At 39.8% G+C, this 18,029-nt stretch overlaps 1 protein-coding gene across 5 annotated transcripts in view; it reads left to right on the top strand.

Annotated features, from left to right (window-relative positions):
* Nucleotides 1-18,029, top strand: part of ANO3 (anoctamin 3) — a 209,231-nt gene that overhangs the window by 60,206 nt on the left and 130,996 nt on the right. Inside the window, exon 1 of one of the 5 annotated variants that reach the window (XM_057414419.1) lies at nucleotides 16,829-16,952. The exons of 2 other annotated variants lie outside the window; for them this stretch is intronic. Coding sequence is in view for 2 of the 3 variants with exons in the window: in XM_057414417.1 (XP_057270400.1) it covers nucleotides 16,907-16,952 (46 nt within the window). In the remaining variant the exon portion in view is untranslated. 2 more of the 5 variants (XM_057414417.1, XM_057414418.1) reach the window with 2 other exon arrangements.

The following is an 18,029-nucleotide window of genomic DNA, read 5'->3' as shown; positions in this document are numbered from 1 at the left end:
TGTTTGGGAGCAGCTTTAGATACACACATTTTAGTAAGTATTAAAAAAAAAATAAATAAGATTGGCAGAAACCAAAAGGAACAATTTTATCATTTTTATGCAATCGTGCTATGAATTTCATAACCTTTTAAGGATTTAGAGATGGTGCAGCTGCATACCAGAATGTATCAAGAAAAAAAAACTCTGGAATTGTTGCCTTCTGTTTCTGGACAAGGGAACCTGCAGCGTAGAAAGTCTACTGTATTGAAAAGTGTCTGTGCTGTGATAAAAATGGAATATTCATTATGGAAATTGGAAAATAGAGTTAGATGTCATCTTACTTTTAGGAACTGCATAGAAGGTTGATTTAAATAGCTGACTTGGCATCACAGAAAACTTGTAAGGGGAAAGAAAGGTATTCTCCAGTACTATATGTATTTCCACAGTTAGATTTTTAGATCCCTAATATCCTTTTCTTTCTCCCACTTTCACTATTGTTCATCAGTTTCTGTAGTGGAATAAAGGAAGACAGAACTTTGTTCTTGTACAATACCAATTCAGCTCTAGAGATCAAGCCTAAGAACATGACTCCATTTCTCTGCTACTGGTGACTTTCACTAATTAAATTGTATATAATCCTTTTTTAGTTTAGGTCTGACTTTTTTTGTCTTTAGATACTGGCATTGTAGATGTTCAAGTAGTTCTGTATAACCTCAATGTAAACCTTTGTCCTTACTGCAGTTTTTCCTTATTGTCCTTCTTATGAAGTGGGTTTGAGTTTATGAAACCACAATTTATGAAAACTCCTTGTCCTTTTTGTATTGCTCTAGTCTTTCAAAGGAGTTTTGACCTTATGCACTCTTCACAAAGGAGCTAATGGCTTTGTTTCAATAATCAGATTATGCCGTGTTTTCCAATTACTCAAAATATTAAGCATATAGAGGGCAATAAAGTCTATAAAAAGCTTCATCACCTGCCTTTCATTTATATATATATATAACAGTTGCTTTCAAGTCTATTTTCTGATGTATTTAGTTTCTTCTTCATACTTTTTTCTATTTAATGTCATACAGTTTCCACATCCTACCTTTATTTTCTTTCACATTTTAAATAACGTGTGTATTTAGAATCTGCCTCAATTCCCTGGATTTACAGGATATATGGGATTTGCATGTGTTTGCTTGTCAGTGAGTGCGTAATCAACTTCTGCTAGTAATTACAAATGATATTTAGGTAATTTACTTTTCTTTTGCTCTCCGAACAGTGCTTCAGCAAAGCAGTTGTGTAGATCATGGGCTGGGAAGAGAAAAATATAGAACCTGTTGTAGCTGTCTGTGATAGGAGGAGAATAACCCTGATTAAAAGATTCATTAAGTGCTACATCTCAGAGCATATAGCAGAGTGCAAACCTCACAGATTCCAGGTGTCTTCTGTCTACTAGATGTTTTGTTTTTCTGTCCTGTTATAGGAGGCATTGATTCCTATAAATTATTAAGTGTTTATTATAGCAGCAGTTTTCACACAGCTGAAATCACATGCCATCAAATACCTTCTCGTGTGGTCACATAAATATTTAATTAGTGCAAAATGGGCTTGGGCAGAACAGAGATTTGAATTATTTCTTTTACCTTCTAGAAGAGCAACCATCGTGAGACTCATGGCTGTTTGGTGCTGATAGATGTAGCTCCATTAATAACCAAAGAAAAAGGGGAAGAAAACCTGGGACTGAATGCCCAGGTGTGGGTACAGGGCAAGAAATGCACAGAAATGAACCATTTGAGTTTCTTTGAAAATTATAATCTTAGTATCTTGTATGTCCCTCACTCCGTTGCTTGTTAAAATAGAATCATAAAATAGTTTCAGTTTAAAAAGACCTTTACAATCATCAAGTTCAACCTTTACCCCCGCACTGCCAAGGCCACCACTAAACCATGTCACTGAGGGCCTCATCTACATGTTTTTGAACACTTCCAGGTGGTTTTTGAACCGCCCTCACTCTGAAGAAATTGTTCCTAATATCCAGTCTAAACCTCCCCTGGCGCAGCTTGAGGCCATTACCATCACTTGTTACTTGGGAAAAGAGACCAGCCCCCTCCTCGCTCCATTCTCCTTTCAGGTAGTTGCAGAGAGCAATAAGGTCCCCATGAGCCTTCTCTTCTCCAGACTAAACAACCCCAGTTCCCTCAGCCCTTCCTCATTAGACTTATGCTCCAGGTCTTTACAGAGATAACCTTAGCACTGTTGATCCCTAGCAGACAAAACTCATGGATCATGATGGTATGTGGTTTTTAAATTGTTCTCTGCAATGACTTGGCACTGGATTAGTTTTATTCCTCTTGCCTGTGATGCCTGGTTTCAGCAGCTTCTGTTTCAAAAAAAAAAAACAAAGCAACAAAACGAAACAAAACACAAAACAAAATCAACCAACCAAAACCCCCCAAAACCCCCCAGCGAACAAACCAAAGCCCCTGAGATCTTCACCTACTACTATCTCTTTCAAAATACAAAGCTGCAGTTGAAAACCAAAACCAGTAACAGTGAACAGTTCAGTATGTTTTTTAAACAAGGTCAGGTAGGAAAGCAGAAACAAGGTTCCTTTGTGGAGGGTGGAGTAGTTCCTACCAGCCCCTCTGCCTTCTGCAAGCAACAGTCAAATCTGAGCCCACCTAGAAGTGGGAAAATCTGTGTCCATGCTACCCCTGTGGCATACGTGTAGTCGTCTCCTTCCAGGCTTGTAAGGGAGGCTATGTCAATATACTTTGAGAGCTGTTTCAAAGTCCTGTGTCTTACCTGCTCTCGATCTCTGTGCACGAAATGCTCTAGGTGCTGAGCTGATAAAGCTGCATGAGCACAGAGGGAGTGTGAGTTATCCCTGGAAAGGAGGAAGAGCAGTAGCTGTCCACTGTTCCCTGGGAATGGGATCATCTTATTTTTATCACTCATACCTGAGTCTGTTTATACTGAAAGGAGGACTCCACGGCACAAATAGATAAATAATTGACTTATCTGAAATAAATCTAAGGGTCTTTAGGAAGCTGCAACATGCTTTCTCTTCCTAATGCCTCTTCCAAGATCTGCATTTCAGACAAAAGCAGTGGTATAAAAATGAAAAGTGCCTTGTATTCAAAGAGACAGTGGTTGCAGGGAAGGATGAGTGAGCATTTTCCTCCCACCACATCTGAGCATTTGTTTTTCACATTTCATTTCTTCAATACTAACAGAAGGACAGAAGTGAAAGTTAGGGAAAAGGTTCAGCCATCCAAGCCCACATCCCTTGTTCACCTCCCGCTTCCATCTGCTGCTCTTTTCTGTGAGCAAAGGCTTCTTTTTGCAGTCTAAAGAGTTTCCCCATTGCAACTCCTTTCCTATGGAACCATTAATCCACACCAAGATTGACTGATTTATGTTATTACCATTTTTTCTGCCACATGTCACCATGGTGGTCCTCCCTTTTTAAGTCCAAGGAAGAGGTCCAGATACACAATGTTTGTAGCAATAGGGATTGTCTTTATTTGTGTACCTTCCTAACAGGATAGACAGTTTACAGAGAGTATACAGTGATTTTGCTTCGGGGAGAAGGAAAAAAAAAAAAAAAAGGATGACAGAGACATAATTTTTTACAGGAACAGTGAAAAGCATTAAACCATTCTTGACAACACTATTTGTGAAGCTACATTAGTTCTCTTAACTTATTCAGGTCCTGAAGCATTTTGCTCAGAACATGAATACATCTATACATTTGGTTTAAGCATATTTTTTAACTGGTGTTTTTACATTTAAGTCTTCCATGAGCCACCAGCAAACAGGACATAAATTTATAATCTTTATTGTCTCTACGTTTTACATTTAACCTGATTTCTTACACAATTTACTTCTAGCTTTCTTAATAGTTGCTTGTCTTGCAACCTCCTAAGCTTAAAGCATCAGCTGATCTTTAGCAGGTTCTATTTCCTCTGCTCCTCACCCTCTCTACTACAGATACATGATTTTTTCCTGCTGTTGCTTACCATACTAGTATTCTTGCATAGTTATGTGCTAGTACTATTATATTATTATGATATGATTATCACTGGTATAAATTTGCCCTAGTCAGAAAGGAATCTGTTTTTTTTTTTTCAATATCCAGAATTTAGTTCAATTCCAGAATGCCAAAAAGTTCTACTTTATTATTTTCTTGGAGACTGAATGACTAAAAAGCAAATCAATGAATCATAGAATAGATGTCTTCAGAATAAGTATCTGCTTACCATTACTATATTTTGTAATGAATGTTGCTTTTCAGACTAGTTTTATTTTGTTGTTATGTTTGATTTGGGGTTTTTTGCATATTTATTTTAGGTTTTTAAATTTTTGTTTTATCTTCGAACCTGAGGAGACTGGGCCTAAATGTAAAAAGCGTGATGTTACATTACCATAATCTCTAATATATTCAGCATCTCACTGGACAACGAACATTCATTTTTATTTACTCTAATCTTAAATAAAGCTATTTAGGTATTCAAAGTCCCCATCAATTTAACGACTAAGTACTACTAAGTGCAAAATAACCTGGCGCTATTTACATTGGCCAGTGGATGTCACTGTTACAATGCAAATATAACTAAAAATAGTCATGGATAACTTTGAATAGTGATATCGATGAATTAAAACAAATAAAAAGCACTTGTCTCTTAATAAGCTGTTATTGTTGTCTTCAAAGCTGGGGGTTAAAAATATAAGCAATTAAACTGTTGCACCTGTGGGCTGGGATGGGATTATTTACTCTGGTTTGTAGACCTTTGGTGCATAGCACTGAATCACCCACATCATGCTGCTCAGGGCTGCTGGACATAAGGTGGAAGCAGGCTGTGGTTAACGGAGCAGCTCTGGCAATCTTATTCTTCTAACTCCACCATTTTAGGGTGGTGAGGCACTGGCGCAGGCTGCCCAGAGAAACTGTGGCTGCCCCATCCCTGGCAGTGTTCAAGGCCAGGTTGGACAGGGCCTGGAGCAACCAAGTCTAGTGGAAGGTGCCCCTGTCCGTGTCAGGGGGTTGGAACTGGATGAGCTTTCACGTCCCTTCCTATATGTACTCACACATATATGTATGTTTATAAAAAGGTATGGATTTGTGTCAGCTCCATGACTCACAGTGTGTTATACTTGGTGATTAAGAATTGGCAGAGTGGTCAGAAAAAAGCATGAATTTTATTTTTCATCCTTCTCCCTTCCTCATCTCCACCTGCCTTTCCCAAAAGAACCTTAACTCTTTACACAATCCCCCACTATACCCTATAGCACACTCTACTAAAGCCTGATATGTTTCTGTGATTCTTTTCCTTGAAAAAGTAATGGGAAATACCTGTACGTATATTTGCATGTATTTATTTGTGTAAACAGGTGTATACACAGAGCTCAACTTGCTGACAATTTGCAGAGGCAGCCTGAGTTATTCTATCCAGGCTGAGGTGATGGATTCCTCTAAGCTGCTACCGACTATGGGTTTTGCAGGCATAGTTTCTCACTTCGCAAAATTGTTGAATTGACTTTTATTTGATTCGTAAGACCATTAACAGCAGCAACATGGAAAACATGGTTTTTTTAATGTGGGGTATTTGTTTAAAGTTAAAATTGCTAATGACATGCCCTATCTCCCTTAAAATATCCCTTCAGTTTGCAGTGGTCATGCTTCCTCTCCAATAAGCATTATCACCACTTGTCGTCTCAGGTTCCAGTACATCTTGCTTCAGTCACACTGGTTAACTGAGCTACAAACTTAGATTATGACAGTAATGTAGCAAAACATTTTGCTGAAGTAGTTAAAAATAAAATGCTGCTTCTCTGAAGCTTAAAATAGATGGTAAAATGGCTGACACCTACCTATCTGCTGGCTTCTCCCATGTGCATACAGGTTGAGGGAAGCAGCACATTTGTCAGGTTATCCTCTTTTTCTCTACATATGTTGTATTGGGAACCTATCCTTGAGTATTTTGCTATACTGTTTTGGGGAACAGTGACACAGTGTATGCTTGCAACTGTGCAACTTGTCATAGAACCAGGATAAGGTTGGAGGGACCTGAAAGCTCATCCAGTTCCAACCCCCTGCCACAGGCAGGGCCACCTTCCACTACACCAGGTTCCCCCAAGCCCTGTCCAACCTGCCCTTGAACACTGCCGTGGGGGGGACAGCCACAGCTTCTCTGGGCAACCTGTGCCAGCGCCTGACCACCCTCACAGGGAAGAACTCCTTCCTGAGATCTCATTTCAGTCTTCCCTCTGTCAGTTAAAAGCCCCCCTTGTCCTGTCACTATACACCCCTGTAAAAAGTCCCTCTCCAGATATCCTATGGCCCCTTTAGGCACTTAGAAGCTGCTTTAAGGTCTCCCCTTAAGGAGCCTTTTCTTCTCCAGGCTGGACAAGCCCAGCTCCGTCAGCCTGTCTCCAGAGCAGAGCTGCTCCAGCCCTTGCAGCATCTCCATGGCCTCCTCTGGACTCGCTCTAACTGCTCCACATCCCTCTTGTGCTGTTGCCCTAGAGCTGGTCACAGGACTGCAAGGGGGGTTTCACTAAGAGCACAGTAGAGGGGCACAGCTTGGTGTTGTTAACAAACTTGCTGGCTAGTTACACAGTCTTTGTGGAATATGATTTCTTTACACTTCTAAATCAATAAAGGAGAGAAGAGTGCTCCAATATTAATTTAAAATAAATGTTTTGCACTGCTTTTAAACTTCTGAGTGCACATCATAAAGTCGTCAAGCTCTTCTGCAGCACTGGCAGTATGTACTTTTGAGATAAATAGTGAAACAAAGAAGCATGTGACAGACTGAGGTGAACTGGCATTTTCATTTTGAGAAACTGCCGTCCTTGGGTTTGGACAACGACATACAAAAGTTCACAGAGGGAAATGTAATCTACAGATTTCAAGTGTACAGTTTTTTTTATGTGTTTTACAAATGAGAAGTTCAAATGAGTATGTGAAAACAGTTTGCAGATTTTGCCTTGGGTGCGTTGAGACAGACAAATAATTTTCTGCTCTTGACAGCTACTTCATCTGTATGGTTCTAAATGATGCTGAAATAAGATACAGCACAGTCAGTCAGTTCACATTACTTTTGCAACAATAATAGTTGGGAACAACACTCACTTGAAGAGCTGTACAAACCATTGAACATCATTCAACAGGCTGTGGAGATGTAGTGCTTTAGAGCATGTCAAATCAAAATGTTATATGCAAGCAAGAAGTAGGCATTTACTGATTATTTTTTTTTTTAAGTTTTGTAGTGATCATAGAAGTAGAACTGATTACTAGCATGCACTACCAAATATCTGGTTTACATGCCTGCAAATAAAGTTGGCAAGCAAAACTGCTACTCTTACAGATGAGCGTTTTAAAAAGAGTTTAATTTACAAAAATACATTTTCAGAGTAACTAGCATAAATAACTTACTGAAAACAATGAAGTGCTGTGTAATTAATCAGTATAATTCCATATTAGCACAATAGTCATGAATATTGACATTACAAAGCATTTTCTAAAGATTTTGAATGGCTAAAATCCTGCCTAATACAGAAAAAGCAAACTCGGAAAGCTGTGTCTGTGACTATGCTATTATTATCTTAATTTACAACCATCTTATTAATGTTGTAAAATGCAATCCCATTGTGTGCAATTCCACTTTGACTGAAAATAATCAGCCTTTTTTTCAGGTTGTTTAGAATTGAGTATTGAACAGCTATTAAATTTATTTCACATGAAAGCCTTTTAAAAATGGATTTGGAAATAGGGAGCTCCAAATTTTCCTACCAACTTAAAGGTAAATAACCTGCTGTATTTAAACTGAAGATATTACACTGAACGATTCCAGCTTTCTGTTAATTGAGGACCACAAGGTAGGATGCATGAACGTAGCCAGTGGGATGAAGCAAGATGGAAAATTTGGCCTGAATTTAAACAGATGATACTTTTAATTATTTGTAGATTTATGTAGAACATTGTCATTTGTGCTAATTGAAATGGAAATAAGCAATCACTCCTACTGCAGATAAAAGAATTTCGAACTTTTATCCTCATCTTGAACGCCAAACCTCTTAGATATTCTTGCACTTCTCTGTCAACCCATTATCACCTCAAGAGCTAGTAACTATTAAACAGTATGGTAACAAATTTCCCAATAGATTTAGCAATGCAGACTAGAAAGTGGGTTTAGGAAGAAGTACCCATTATCCCCATTTCTCTGTTGAAGTCAGATGGAATTTGAAAGTCTTGTTTCCCCCGGCAGCAAGATGGTCTCCGTACTAATCCCCAGGAGCCTGAGGGTAATGCCTTTGCTATTTTACATCCTATATAAAGTCTATAGACTACATATAGATAGTACCTGTATGTATTCCTTTGCATTCTCACCCCACAGCTAAATAAAATTGTGTCATGTTTCTTGCAGAGATGCCTCATACGAGAGATGTGAAAGGAAGGGAGGCAGAACAAATTCTTTGCTTACTATTTGCTTTGTCTATAGAACATTGTGTTAAAAATGTTCTATGCCCTTCCATCTACCATAAAAAGCTAAAATAAACATGTCACTTTTCTCTCAAGGAAAAAACAAAACAAAAAAACCTACAAAAATAAAAATTATCTTTTGTGCTGGTATCTACAGACTTTGACATCATCTCCAGTTTCCACTTAGGAGGAAAACGGAGAAAGTTGAGCTAGAAATGACCTCCTCAGAGAAGTAAACCTTTATTTCACTATAATTACTTAGAAAATTATACCTAAAAGTCTATGAAGCCAACTATGGTTTTGTATTGTTTCTGTGGCCATACACAACTCACTTTTTCAATTTATGACATGTTTTAAATGCAAAAGATTCAGGATAAGAAAACTAGAGAAATACAAGGCTGCCTGAAACTGAAAGAAGAATTTAAATTGGAAAAGGAGTAGGAGGGGGGAAAAAAAAAATTGTTTTGTTAACCCTGATTTTGCAGGTGTGTCTCATGAACAGCCCTCAAGCCCAGTATTCATAGGATCCTGGCTAGTTAGGTTGGAAAACTTAAGATCACCTAGTTCAAAACCCCCCACCATGGCCAGTATGGTATTCATACTCCTTTTTATTATTCTTTAACAATACGTATTACATGTTCCAAGCGATTATTTTTTTCTTCTAGTATTTGGCATGTAATTACTCTTTGTGCAGGATACGAGTAATGTACAAATATCCTGTCTGCAGTGAGTTTACTTGGCTCATGTAACAAGCGTAAAAATAAATATATCTGGTGAGGCTAATCCATGTTTTTACAGACTAATATACTATCTGCGTGTGCATAGGAACAAAGCATAATCTAGAGATCTTTTAAAATACACCATTGAGAACTTTCACAGCTGATTTGACTCGACCTTATGACAGAGGCATTAAATCAATGTGGTGTTCATAGGCAAAGAAAGTGCTACTCTCCCATCATCTACTCCCTGATGTCTAATTTTTCCTCAGCTGCCATGAACTACTGCATTACTTTGACTTTCTGAGTTGTAAATTCAACAACATAGTTTTTAAATTATGAAACATTTTTTCTTCATGACTTTTTAAAACAGAAATATGCAAGCTTTTTTTATAATTATTTGAAATTTTCAGGGATTTTCCTTAATCATGACCAAATTAAAAGCAATTTGTGATCACAAATATGTTACGTTTGAAAAATCTTACCCCACTTTTCCATCAGTCTTTGGTATTTTGAAGAGCTCCATAAAATACACGGTTATGCAACAAAGCATTGTACTTTGGAGCTAAAAAGAAAGCATTTTTGTTTGTTTGTTTGTTTTTTTGTTTAAAGACCACATTATTGCACTTGGATGTGATTTACGTACACTGAGCAAAATCAGCTTTATAAAAAAGCATCTGCAATATTACTGTTGCTTATCTTGCTGTGTAATGGTACAGTTCTTCCAAGGTCAGAATGTAAGATTGCTAGGCCAGATGGCACCAGGGTAATTTCTCTGCGAAACATTGTCTCTAGCACTAATGCTAGGAGGCACGAATGTTGTGGGAGTTTACGTGGCAAAGCCAAGCAGGCAAGTTCAGTGGTGGTGGAATGCATAACTCTGTGGGATGGGATAACCCACCTCAGTATGTTTCTCCCAAAATGATGGGAGGTGATTGATACATGGTAAATGTGCGTGGGCTTGCAGTTCATGTGTTTATCAGCATTCCACTCCCAGATGATGCTGACAGAGAAAATAAATGCCACGCTTGTTGTGGAGAACTGGAATGAGGATATAGTACCTGGTGTGGGGTTTTGCAGCCACGATCGATCTAGTAGTGTAACAGGAAATAAGGACAAAGCTGCTTGTGAGCATGATGTTGAAGAGAGCAATTTCTGTGAAGACACTGATTTAAACACCCTGTTATGATGATGCTGCAATGAAGAAATTGTCATCTTTGAAGAAATTCTCATTAGCTCCTCCTGCTTTGGAAAATGGCACATTAGCTGACAAGAAATGCAGGCATGCTGGGAGATATATTTAAAATGACTGTCACTGAACTTGTGTTTTACACAGGTTGGAAAGGAAAAGTCTAATATTGCTATGCATATGCTATGCATATAACATTACATCACTGTACTAGCTGCTGCGAAGAGGATATCCTAATGGTTTTGTTGAACTATTTTGTTCGTATTACTGTAATCCTAGGATTTTCAGCTGGGGAGTTGGACCATGCTGACCAAGTTCTGTAAAGAAATGTATAGCAGGATAGACTGTCTTTCCTGAATGAACCACATCAGTTGATTTTACATCTTCCTCATGTGCAAGTAACATATCAAGCTCATATACTGTTGCCATACTGTTTCTGTTTTGATGCGTGTGGAAATAGCTTAGTGCAAGTATAGGTTTTATATACTAGACTACTGGCTATGTCCATAAACCATGCTCCTTCCTCTTCTGTTTTGCCTTTGCTTGCTGCTCTTTTTAGTAATTTGTAAAGTGCCTTTTGGCTTTTTTGGAGGAGGGGGAGAAGGAGTGAAAAGTTGTAGCTGGGAAAAAGAGCAAGTAGGTGGCCAAAAAAATCAAACCAGTAAAAACTAAGAGGTTCTCAACAGAATGAGCCTGGAGGTGATGAAAGAATTGGCTGTCAGAAATGCACTGAGCAATACTGGAGACTTAATCTCTAAACCAAGAAGCTGATGACCCCAGAAACAATAGGAAATCTAGGAACAAATGTTTAAATGATAACTTCTTTTCTAAAAATGTAAATGTAGACTCTTCAGCTAAGGACTATGTTAATGTCTTTTTTCTAAAGGTTTCTACTACTGTCACTGTTGAGGCTCCTGTGCTGAGCACATGGTACTAGAGAAGAAATGCACAGATATGCAGAATGAGTCCATACCATAGAAATGTAAAGTAGATAATAGGCAATTTCCTTGTTGATAGTGATTTTATTTTTTGGTCTGATTATTTTCTTCTTTACTTGACAAATTAGGCCGCTAATCAGAAAGAAAATTATTGCAGTAAAAATTGCAGTAGTTTGGTAGTTGGTACTGCAGAGTTGGATAGCAATAATCTTCCTTGTTTGCTTCAGATAAAATGTGAAGTAAGAAAACTGAGATGTCTAATAGAAAAGAAAAATATGACTATATAGAAGGTTGCTTACCTGGAATATTTGGATACATGTGTGTATTGGATGCTGCTGTTACAATTCTGCTTTTCCCTCTTCACCTGTTACTTGACATTAGTGCTTTCTTTATAGTCTCTTATTACGATTGTAGAAGGATTTCTTAGCAAACCAACATTTCACTATCCTTACACTTCTGTATAGGGTTGTTCCAAGGATCCTAGTGTATACATGGCACAATAATGCTAAACTCCTTGTAATTCTAAAATCCAAAGTAATTCTACTTTGGCATATTGACCCAGACAGTTTTGAATAAAACTGCGCTGCTTTGCTATAGGAAATAAAATTTTTGTAAACATATGCAATGTAAGTTTCTTTTTGTTTGTTGTGTTAGCTGGACAAGTGGAGGCCAAAACTGGAAAAGTAACTCTATTCAGGAAATGATTAGGATGCAAATGTGAATCTATAAACCACAAACTTAAAAGTGCGCATGAAATTATATTGGCTACAGAATCAAGGCCTGAACACTTTACATCATTCAGAAAACATAGTCAGTTCCGTGAATGCAAGAAAATTCTATCTAGCCAGAGAGAAAAGGTCTCTTAAATTACCATAGAAATGATGTATTAAAATACAGGAATCAGTGAGATTTCAAGGGTTAGTGTCGCAGCAACACGAAGTAAATTACTTATAGAAATGTTCAATTTTTCAATTCACAGAATCATAGAATAGTTAGGGTTGGAAAGGACCTTAAGATCATCTAGTTCCAACCCCCTTGCCATCCATCTACACATTTTAGCATGCTCCATAATCTGCTTTCTAGACCTTCTCCATAAAGACTGACAGTTTTATTAGAGCTAACAAAGAGTCTCCCCCTTGTTCTACTGCCTATGGCAAAACTCCCATTGTTTTCAGTAAGATCAGACCATTTGTAAACAATTTTGCTGCATATATTGAACAAGACTAATTTTGCACTGCAGGGCTTTAAATAGTACAGAGCTGCCCTCCTTGAAAGAGATGGACTTGACAATTCTATAAACATTTTTTTTTATATACTGTTTAAACGTACTGCATAAAAATTGATACAAAATGTGTCTACTTCCTTGTTCCAACTCCTTTGCATTTGCTTTACATCCTCTATTATCACCACTGAAGGTCATCTAATCCAGCCTCCTGTTATGAAGCTTTATCATTGCCGTCACCAAACTGGGTCAGGCGCAGTGTGGCCAAGGCAAGTTTTGAAAACCTTCAAGGATAGTTGTTTTACTATTTTATGAGTAAGCTATTCTGATGGTACATTACCAATGTTGTACAAACGTAGTGTTCAAGCTGAACCTCATATGCTCGTATATCATGTGTGTCTGTTGCCACTAATCTGATCTTTTAGCACTAAAAAGAGCTTGGTATTGCCATCTTTGTAAGTGACTTTCAAGTAATTGGAGGCTGCTGGGACTCCTTAGTTTATTTTTCAGATTAAATAAACCCATTTTGTTTAACTTCTCACAGTTTACACACTGTAGACCCCTGTCCATCTTTGGATAGCCCTGCTTTGGACCTTCTCCAGTTTTCCAACATCTTTGCTGAATGCAGAGGATGTGAAGTGGGAAAGCTAGACAGGGAATTGCAGGTGCAGCTGCAGTCATGCCAAATGAAGGGGAGTAATAACCCTTTAAACTGCTGGCTATATTTCTCCTAGTGTTAGCCTTATTTGTGGTACAAGTGCACAGCTGGCTGCTGTTCAAGCTAGTGTTTCCCATAACCTTCAGGTCCTTCCCATCAGAGCTGCTGCTCAGCCTGAGTTGATGTACAGGGTATTTTCAGGTGCAGAATTTTGCACTCATTGCACCTCATGAGTTTCTTTTGGAGTAAGTTTAGTTTTCTTTCCAGGAAGTAGTTAACAGCTGGCTATAATTAACTTTTGAGATGGCTATACTTCTTAAGAAAATAATTGATATCTGCCACTTATCACCGGCTAATCAGGTTTTAATTTAAGGTTCTACTTCATGTGACTTTCTGAAAAGTGCCATGGAAGTACAAAATTAAATTTAAAACATCAGTCTCTCATAGCCTGTTTTAATAGCAAAACAGCTCCCTGATGGAAAGCAAATATGGAGACTCAGCCCTCCTGTTCTTCTCAGGCCAAATGTTTTCAGATTGCAACACAGATACACATAGAGCTACACATATTATGATGAAGCAAGACCAAAATAGTAGATCTTAGTCTTTGTTAGGAGAGATTAGAAGATATCTCATGAAAAAGGTGTGCCTATCAAATAGAGTTAATCTTCATGTCAAAACTAAATCATAGAACCACAGAATCAACTAGGTTGAAAAAGACCTTTAAGATCATCAAGGCCAACTGTTTCTCAGCACTGCCAAGGCCATCACAAAACCATGTCACTGAGGGCGTCGTCTGCACAGTTTGTGAACACTTCAAGGAAGGTGACTCCACCACTGCCCTGGGCAGCCTGTTCCAATGCCTGAACACTCTCTTGAGAAAGAAATCTTTTTTAATACTCTGTCTAAACCCACCCTGGTGCAGTTTGATGCTGTTACCTTTTGTCCTATCACTTGTTACTTGGGAAAAGGGACCAGCCACCTGGCTCCATCCTCCTTTCAGGTAGTTGTAGAATGCCTCAAACCTGAGCAAGAAATCAGGAAGACGGGCAGCTACATCAGCCTCAAACTTTTGAGTTATGATTTGGGTTCTGTTGACTTGTAGAGATACAAGCGTTAAGTCTAGTTTGATCCTGATCTCTTCACTACGTCCAGAGTTTTGATCTATTTTAGAAAAGATTTATAAAATGTTAGAGAGAGATAATGCGAGACTTAGCTTAATATAACCAATGATTTCAAAAGACAGAGTATTCATTCGACAGTGCATGTCTACTGCCAGAAATAGATTTTTATTATTAAGAAGCAGGTAAAAAAAACCCACCTCATTTCTGTACTCAGAATTTAAATTTTCTTCTGGGTTTCTAAGCACTACCTCAGCTTGCCTTTCTCTCCCCATCATTCTGTGCATTAACAGGGTCAGATAAATCTGTTTCAATTCAGGAATTAGATAACTTTTCATAGAGGACTGTGGATCAGAAATCAGATGGCTGGCCCTGAGTACCAGGCAGCTGACAAGCTCTTTTCCAAGTGTGTGTGAGGTAACCTCTTTAGGCTGTAGTTTTAGTTATCAGCATCTTTTCTTCTCCTCTGCATTTTATTGATTATTACCATAAGAAAGCAAATAATGGTCCTCTCTTGTTTTCTTCTAGTAAGAAAGGCAACATCATGTTCATCTACAAGTCAAAAGTGTCAGACAGGGTCTCTCAGAGAAATCGCTCTGGCCTAGAACCTTACAAAGGTTTAGGCCACTACAGTGAAAGAACTACACTTGCTGTTTGCATGATTATTAACCCCTCAGCTGATAGTTTGTATTATACTTGCTTTTTTTCTCCCTGGTGTCTCTCAGCTCCTGGGTATAGATTTGTTTTAATCCCCACTTATCCATTCTAACATCTACATTAAAGCTTGCAACTAAAAAACAAGGACTTGATTCTACCTCTTCTTTTGGCTTGCTCCTGGGTTTCCAGCATTTGTTGATCAACAAGAGCCAACCTGGCTGGTCTCCACTTGCATTATTCTGCCATGCAACATCTATAGTGCTGTCTCTCAGCAGGAAAGATCTGTTCCCAGCAGGTTTTCCTAAATTGCAGAAGTGCAGAGGAATGCCTCAGTGTGTAGAAAGCCACTGGAGCCTAACAAATGAGTAGGATAATGTCTTCACAGCATCATAACTTCTGCATCTTTTCCTAAACTAACTGACAACAAGGCTTCTGCAGATGCTCCAAACCCAAATTTGGTCAGCTAGCCTGAGGAGGTTAAGTTATTTTGTTCCTTTATGGTAATAGCTGGATGTGTCAGCTGCTCTTTATGTGAGAGTGATGTCTGGCACACTCTAGAGAGAAGTGCTGGAGAACACCTCCCCCATTAGGATGCAATTTTTATTTTCCTTATCTAAGAGCCCATGTATGGATGTATTGGTTTATATACACCTGTTTAGTGTGTTGTCATAATGGAAAACCATCCTTATATGATAAAAAGTGTATTCATTGTCATTATTTAAGTAAACTAACACAGTCAAAGTAGTACTGCTTCCTAGTACAGACTAGCCTGTAGCAAGGCGTGGTAATCATGTGTCTTTTAAAGCAGACAGTATGCTGCAAGCCCCAGTCAACTACAAGAAAGTTCTTGCTTTGCTTTACTGTCAAAGGAAATCTCTAGTACATCTTCTAGCACATAAATAGAACCACAGACTTTTAAGGAATGATACGGATTTTGCCACTAGCTGCAAGGGTTACAATAGCTGACTCAATAGACTTCTGTAGAGTAAATAATATATGTATCCCTAAATGGAAGAGAGGAGTTAGTGCGAGCTGCAGGCTGGAATATTGGATTGACTGAATTTAGGAGGATTGGGAAAACAGACTGCTGCAGTAGAAAAATTAAAACCAAAACATTGTACAGGAACTGAATGATACTTAGATTCCAGAGAGAAATAATGTGAACAGAGGGAGAAACAGGGAAAGAAATTAAAGCCTTACCAATCTGAATATATTATCTGGAATGAGCGTCTTGGCATACACTGTGGAGAAAAGGGAAATTATAACTCGAATAGCACAGAAATGGGTCACATCAGGCTTTGAATGTGCAGTTTAGTGCTATCTTCAGTCAGAATAAGACTGTAAGTTGTATAACATAATAATGAAAAAAAAAAAAGCTGGTGATGCAACACAGGCTTATGGTGAAACTGGGACGGAGAGGCTGAAATACAAACTTATCGCCCAACGCCTATCTTGCTGCGTAAAGGAGGTGCGGTTATACTCGGCTTCCCTTCAGCTCCCCCGTAACACCGGGTAACTGATGTCTTTGAGAGAGCCCCAGGGTCACAGGGAGCGACAAACTGGCCTCCCAGGCGGGTGCCAGGGGCTTCGCTCCCCTCACAGGGGCCGCGCGGACTACTCCTGCCCAAAGGGACCGCGTCGGTCCCCGCTCCGCGGTGCAGCGAGGGCGGCCGAAGCCGGCTGAACTCCCGTTCCCTGCGAGGTGCAGGCAGCGCCGGCTCCGAACACGTCTCTCGCCCCCGAATTACTGCCTCCCCGCCGGGCTGCTACAGGAGGCATTTACTTGGCCTCCGCTGTGCGGCGGGCGGGGCCGCTCCGCTCCGCCTGTTGCCAGAGCAACGGCGGCGCTGAGAGCTGCGGGCCAGGGCGTGCCGAGCTGGGCCGGGGCGGGCCAGGCCGCGCCGCTGGGTTCCCGCCCCTCCCGGAGCGGGCGGGCTGGTGCTGCGCTCCGTCAAGATGGTTCACCACTCGGGCTCCATCCAGTCCTTTCGGCAGCAGAAAGGTCAGTGGGAACCCCTTTGTCACCAGGGGTGGCGGGGGTGCAGGTGCCCGGGGAGAGAGGGAAGACAAGCCGCCCCCAGCGGGTGCGGGTCCCCGCTGCGGTTCCCGTGCGAGTGCCCTGTGCATCATCTGTGCTGAGCTCCGGAGCCGTGTCGATGTTTCGGGCATTTGGGGGATTTTCAGGTAACGAGGCTACAGTGCCCGGGGTGTGTGTTTGTGGGGATGGGCTCCCGGCGAACGGTGGAGCTGACGGCCCGGCCCGGCCCGGTGCGGTTCCGTTCAGCCTCCTCCAGCTGCCTGCTCGTAAGCTGTTCTTCTGGATGCACGGTGCGCAGCGTTGTTGTTGGGGTTGTAGTACAGGTGATTTGGCGGTGTCCAGTCGCATGGTGCGGGGAGGTCGTTCACCCGCTGGAGTTTACTGCTGGTGTTCGTTTCTGATGTTACTCTTCATGCTATGCCCTGATCCCAGTATCGATCTTGGAAAGAACAAGAGCTGTGGTTGTGACTGGGGCTCAGGCGTTACAGGTGCGAAGAGAACTTAGGGTCAGGCCTTGGAGATGGTTGTCTATTTGTTTGGGGTTTTTCGTTACAAAGCAAAACCTTTTGTTGATCAGCAAATACGAAGGTGAATTTTTGGTTGTGATTATCATCACTACGAAACCTTTACTGTGCTTGTGAGAGAAAAAAAAGATAATTCACACAGCAAACTTTTTCTTTATCCTGGAACTGATATTTTCACTATATTTTTTCTAATTCTGCTTTAACAGATAACATGAAACCGAATTTTCTTTCACTATGAGCATCCCTTTGCCCTCTTCCTGTCGTTTTAGTTGTTACCAAACTGTCTTTTATTTCTGAGATTACAGTATGCCATGAATTATGGCTTAATGCTATATACTTCATTTATAAACCATGGGTTCACTTATTGCCTCATTCAAGTTCTCATCTCTTTGAATGGTTAGTGGAAAATAAATAATTCAAGGCACTTATTCCATTCTGGTAATTCTGTAATAAATTTAGTTCCTTGCTGTAGAGGTTCTGCATTTAATGGCTAACTTATGTGCATTAAGGAGTGGTG

Source organism: Pezoporus wallicus, unplaced genomic scaffold (assembly GCF_028554395.1).
Source record: "Pezoporus wallicus isolate ANWC-B61680 ecotype Strahan unplaced genomic scaffold, APGP_CSIRO_Pwel_v1 contig_5967, whole genome shotgun sequence".
Classification (NCBI taxonomy): Eukaryota; Metazoa; Chordata; class Aves; order Psittaciformes; family Psittacidae; genus Pezoporus; species Pezoporus wallicus.
The sequence above is the reverse complement of the archived record's forward strand: the minus strand, read 5'-3'. Positions and strand labels throughout refer to the sequence as shown.